This window comes from Pteropus alecto, unplaced genomic scaffold (assembly GCF_000325575.1).
Source record: "Pteropus alecto unplaced genomic scaffold, ASM32557v1 scaffold13, whole genome shotgun sequence".
NCBI classification, from domain to species: Eukaryota; Metazoa; Chordata; class Mammalia; order Chiroptera; family Pteropodidae; genus Pteropus; species Pteropus alecto.
The window spans coordinates 11,926,605-11,932,673 of NW_006434373.1; the positions used below are offsets into that span (position 1 = coordinate 11,926,605).

At 33.5% G+C, this 6,069-nt stretch overlaps 1 protein-coding gene across 1 annotated transcript in view; it reads right to left on the minus strand.

Annotated features, from left to right (window-relative positions):
* Positions 1-2,534: 2,534 nt before the first annotated feature.
* The window catches only part of IPO5 (importin 5), a 33,109-nt gene continuing 29,574 nt past the window's right edge, over positions 2,535-6,069 (minus strand). The window contains exons 23-25 of the mRNA XM_006909396.3: positions 5,384-5,612; positions 3,920-4,061; positions 2,535-3,285 (exon numbers count right to left, since the gene is read on the minus strand). Coding sequence (XP_006909458.1) covers positions 3,199-3,285; positions 3,920-4,061; positions 5,384-5,612 — 458 coding nt within the window. The 3' untranslated portion in view covers positions 2,535-3,198. The remainder of the gene's footprint in view (positions 3,286-3,919; positions 4,062-5,383; positions 5,613-6,069) is intronic.

Consider the following 6,069-nt stretch of genomic DNA (forward strand, 5'->3'; position numbering starts at 1 on the left):
GAATGTTGTCCGGCTGCAATTCAAAACTTACATTTTCTACCCATCTGTTACAAAACTTCCAGAGAAGACGGGGAACTAATTTCTAATCCACAGGAAATGGCACTAGTCTTGATTCCCATTACAATCTGAATACTAGTCAAGAGGACAAAAATGTATAGATCAAGGAAACATACAATGAAAGATTCAGAATTATCAAGTAATGTATTTCAGAATTAAACTCTGCTGCCTTAACTATAATTAAAAAAAAAAAAATTTGTGCCGTTTTACATAAAAATCATATTGCATTGTTGGATTTTTTAGAAATAATTGAACTATAATTTATCTTCAAATTGTTATTCATTCAAATGTATAATATAAATACTATGCAGAAATAAGTCCAAATATTATCTAGCAAATGACTGTCAGAATTATAACTGTGTGAAAAAAAGGGGTCAGTCAGTCCAGGATGGTTTTAGAGTTTGCCATCCCCTTTCCCACTCATTCAGAATTGGAAGCGTTGGAAATAAAAATGCAAGCCTATTACTCCTTGCAGATAATTCACTTTCTTCTAAAACAGTGGTACTCATAATTTTAGGGCTGAGAAAAATGAAAGATGGCTAGGTTTTAGTTATTATTCCTTTGAGGCAAAGAGGAATTAGGAGGAACAAAGTGATTTCTATCTATAGAACATGACAAGAGCCAGAAGATTGACGCAATACTTGTAGTAAAACATTTAGCTAGCTCCTTAGCCTTTCGAATTGCTTTAATTGTAAATATAAAATCATTCAAGATTAGATCACAAAAATATAATGCTACAGCACTGTAAATATGCACCCCTCCCATATTATGAGACCAGGTGCAGCAAGAATATTTGCTTATGTATTTACTGATGGTTCTGCTAGTCAAACTATAACTCCAGAGCTGACAATTGCTGCTCATTACAAAAGTGTCAAATTACCTTTAAGACTTTACTTTTTAAATTTACAGCATTAAAAAATACTCTAAGAGTTATGCTAAAAATTTCTAACACCTGTGCATGTAACCTCATCCTTTGTTACAACATACCCAGAAAGAGGCGCACACTTTTTTTCCTCCAGAAATAACTTGGATTCACAAATATATCATTACTTGTTGACATGCAAGGCCACTGGGACACTAAATTTGGTACAAAAGGAAAAATCATAAATTTTCATCTTGTGTAGACAAAAGGAGATATTAAAAATGTTTCCCTAATTTAAAAAAAAATCATTAGTTCATGGACTAATATATTACAATTAGTTATGAGCCCTAGATTTCAGATCATGTCACATTAACAGCCTTTAATAGCAACCTTCCCTGATTAAACTTGATTTAACTCCAATTACTTGTTTCTCTACTTCTATCAAGAAGGATGTTGTAGTCAGTTCTGCAGTTAATTGATATAAGCCCATTTACCGCTTCAGGGACCTTAGACTCTTTTTATTCGTACATTTTCTGACTTTCTCATTAATGTTTAAAACCAGAATCTAGGTTCTTACCCATAAGAGCCAGTACAGTGCTTTGCACATATTAGATTCTCCATTTTCAAACCAACTTGGGCAGGTGCACCACGTTTTTAACATGTTTTAAGTGTAGTAATAAAAACAAAACCTAACTGCTCTAGTTAATTGGCATCGGTACATGATTGGTTTTCAAACTCTATGTAAGAAACCAGAAAGGGCCTGTCTTGACACATTTTTACTCCAACAGGAATACAGGGTATAAAGCAGCTCCAAATATTACCCCCTATACATTACAAGAGTCAAATAGGTACCCATTGAAAGCAAGGATTGTGATAGTGAAGTCATTCAAAACATGTTCTGCCAGACACCAAAGCTTCTGGGCTAATGGTGTGCTGAAAATCAAAAATATATTTAAAGGGTATTTGCTACCAAGTGAACCATTTTAATACAATCCACTCTACGTTCTATTCCACTTCAGATTTAATTTTAATAAAGTAATGCAAATCATTTAAAGAAAAAAACCTTTAATTTTAAATTCTGATCTAGGCATAAAATTCATTTTTATATCACGGTTAAATTTAGTACAAACTATAAAAATGTTAACACTGATGTTTCAGCAGAAATCTATTAAGATCCCTTAGAAAAATTTAAAGAAACAAGAACAAGTCATTTACTATGAGGTTAATACATGAAGGGAAAAAACCATTCATACATTTTACTGAATTTGTCAGAAATTTTAGTGATTATACTCATAAAATTAAATTTAAAAGTCGTGTGCAATTCTATAGCAATTACAATTTGCAATAAAAATACTAAGCCAAATCTTTTTTATCTTATCCATCTTAGTTTTAAAAAGACACCAATTGTGAACGCTATAGGTGTATCATAACTTAGCTTAAATGAAAGTGGAAGATGGTAAAAACTAGATGTTTTCAAGTTTGAATTGCACAAGGGAAATGCTAGGGGAAAAAACATTCAGAGCCATAGTTATTACTTTAAAAAAATATTAATTATTCTTATATTAAAAACATTGAATGAATCAAAGCCAGACAGTATGGAACTTTTACACAAACATTTTTTTGTATTTCAATGTTGTTTATTGAGGAGTGAATGAGACTACTGCTAGACATGCCAACACTTCACATTCAAGGGTTGGAAGCTTAAAAGCCTTCCAAACTGAGTTACTGCATAAGCCTTTTGGGAAAAAGAACCAAAAGTGACATCAAATATGACATCTTCATGCTTGTTTTTTGTCTTAAGCATTTTATTTTTCAATTTTTGGATCTACTAGTTTGCTGTGTAGGCTTCTTTCTATCCTACAAAAAAGATTCACACTCCAATTAATAGAATTAACACTAGATGTACAGAATTTGTTTTCACACACATCTATGCTGAGTAACGGATCTTAAAGCTGTTTTGTCTTAAATTTCCTTATGTCTAATGAGATAAATTAATTTCATTTCCCTTTCACCTTCACATGGGTGGGTTATACCAATAGAAAAATACTCTTCAGTGCTACTGTAGGGCTAACGGGGAACTTCTTCAGTGGTATGATAGAAATCCATTTAAACACCATTCTGAAACCCAGAGCTTCTCTTCCTGCTGTTGTAGCTTTGGAGAAGAATGCCCTACACAAAACTCAACTGTTCTCTTTTGCTCAAAAACAAAACAAAGAAACCTAAACAAAAGGGTAAACGTTTATTTGGAGTTAGTTTTCTGGTGGTGATATTAAGGCCCTTCAAGCAGAGTTCAGGAGCTCCTGTATTGCTGCCTGCTGCTCAGGACTGAGCTGTGCTATGCATTCAGTCCACAATCCTCCAGATGTCTAGGGGAAAAAACATTTTCACAGATTTAGATTTGGTAAAATGGTCATTTGGAAGTATTTTAATAATCATCATTAGGTAGACAGTCGTAATGCCAAAATATTTTCTTTCCAAGTAGATTAGTTTGATGAGTATCATTATAAAAGAAATCTGTTCATTTCTTTAAAGTTCGTTGCATTTACAGTTTTCTTCATCTTTGCACTGATAAAAATGCACTAGGTAGATGACAAATTCAAGTAACCAACACACATGAATTTAGGGAATAAAAATCATTTTAAACAATAATGCTTACAGTACTAAAAAGATGCACCCCCCCTTATTTATTATGGAACCAGGTACATCTTTTTTTTCTCACAAATACGCAGACAATTTATGCATGAGTTGTACTAAGCACCAACTGGAAGGTTCAAAATATCTCAAATTTAAGACAAAGGTTTTAGTTCTAATAAATAATTGGTATACACACAGATTATGTTAAATATAATCCATTTGAGGCTTGGAGACAAGAGAATATAAAAATAAAATTTCCTTAGCTTATTAAATTTCTATTTCTTCTTCTAATAAAGGATATGAAAAAACAAAAAAACAAAGAAACAATTTTATTCCTCCTGCCCCAATTTAACCAAATCTGCTTACCTGTACTTGGCGAACTACATTAGCCAGACGTTTGGCACAAGGATCTTCATGTTTAATTGCCTCATGCATTTCTCCTTCTGCAATTATACTGAATATTTTGGGCAGATTGGTATTGTTTGGGCCAAGAACGATTGGGTGATTACTGACAAAAGAAAGAGAAGAAAATCTTTTAAATGAAAATTATAAGGAGAAATCACTCAAGCACTCATACTTTCTTTCCTACACCCTCCCTCCAACACTAAATTTTGTTATAAGGTTTTTATAAAGTGATTATGCATTCACTAAAATCAACTGCCTTTTTAAATTTAGGCAGAAAACCAGTTAATTTTACTTATTAACTCTTTAGTTTCTTCCCCTGCAAATTAGAAAAAATACTTGGCTCATTTCTCGAGACAGTTTTAAGAGTCAAACAACAGAATGCTCTAAATGCTTTAAAAATAATGTGACTTATTAAAAAAAGGAAGTATAACAGCTTAATACAAATTTAATTTAAATATTACCAAATAGTATCTAAAATAAATCTGAAGTTCAAAATGATACACGGGCATTACTAGAGTAAGCCAGGAAATAAACTCCAGGAAACTCTAATGTAAAGAAACATAACAGTGAATTTAACTAGAATTCAGAATAGTTATTTCTGAGGGAGGTGATCAATGGAGAACTGGTCACTTCAGAGGAAGAGGGAGGTAAGGAGTGTGTTGTCTTCAGGATGGCTGTTATATTTCTTAATGAGGTTCTCAGTGGGAAGACTAAAACTGTGTGTGAATATGAACTTATAGGCATGAAGAAATATGCCCATTGGCCCATTTCTACAAATTCTAGATGAGTGGTTATAGCCCTTAGATGCATTCATGAACTAAAATTAAGTGACTAATATTTAGGGGAACTTGGACTTAGACCACTAAAGAACATGCCTATGATCTGATAGTTTCTATGCCTCCAGGTTGTTTATAATTCTTAGATTTACTCATGGGAACAAAATTGTATTAACAATGCCAGGGCCCAGTGCCCAGTGCCAGAACTTGACTGCCTGTCTGGTATACTTCCTTATATCATCGATTCTTAAATCCAAAGAAAAACACCAGGATTTCAGAGGGCAAAAAATGGTACTAACAATGTACTTCAACCTCGTTCTATTAATAATGTCAATTATACCTCAGTAAAACTGAAATAAAAGAAAAACCCTAAAGCTGAATGAATGAATGAATGAATGAATGAGGGTGGGACTCAGAACATTGAAAGAGAACCTTCTTAAAACATTATGTTCTATATAATGCCTCATTTGTTGAATTCCATAAAAAATAACCCAAATTAGATTATGAGGCAATCTTACCTGTGATATGGTTTCTTAACATGATTTATAAAGACAGTATTATTACAAATCTGTACACCTGAGGGCTGTGCACAGGAAGCACTTCTTTTGTGAAGGAGAAGGACATAAGGTCCATTTATCTTCTTTCTTACCTTTCAATCAGGTCACACAGATAATTGAAAGTCTGAACAGCTTCTTCTTTATCTTCATGTAGTGGAAGCCAAGACAACCAGTGTGGCAGAACTTCTTCAACGTTCACACAGTCAGGCTTAAACTTCATAATTTTCCCTACTGCTGAGATGCAGTTCTCTGTAGCATTGACATTTTCTTTGGTCTTAGAATCAGCAGACTGAATTACTCTTACCAGCAGTGGAAGTGCTTCTAAAATAAGCATTTGAAAAAAGGTCAGTTAAAAGCTCACACTTTCATGCAAATCTCTGGTCCAGTTATCAGTTATAGTGAAGAAATGTTAAAGATTAAGGAATGTTTTGTCTCCTTCACTACAGAATTAACAGATGGAGTAATGAAAGGGAGACTGTTCCAGCAGAGTCAGGAGCACTAGCATTCTACTATCTTGGAGACCTCAAGATGTTAGTAGCCTACAGATTTACACACCTGATCACCTTACAGTACTTAAGCTTTTAAAAGCCTCCTAGCTATATTCCTGGCTAAACTCAAGTATGTTTTAAAAGTCCTGTTTTAGGAGTTTTTGGTGCACCTCCGAAACCCAAAATGAACCGTGCCCTGGAAGACTGGGGAGGAGAGGCTCTGATTCCACGCAGATTTCATTTTTCATTTCTATGAGAATAAAGATGATAAATTTATAAGTGCTATAGAT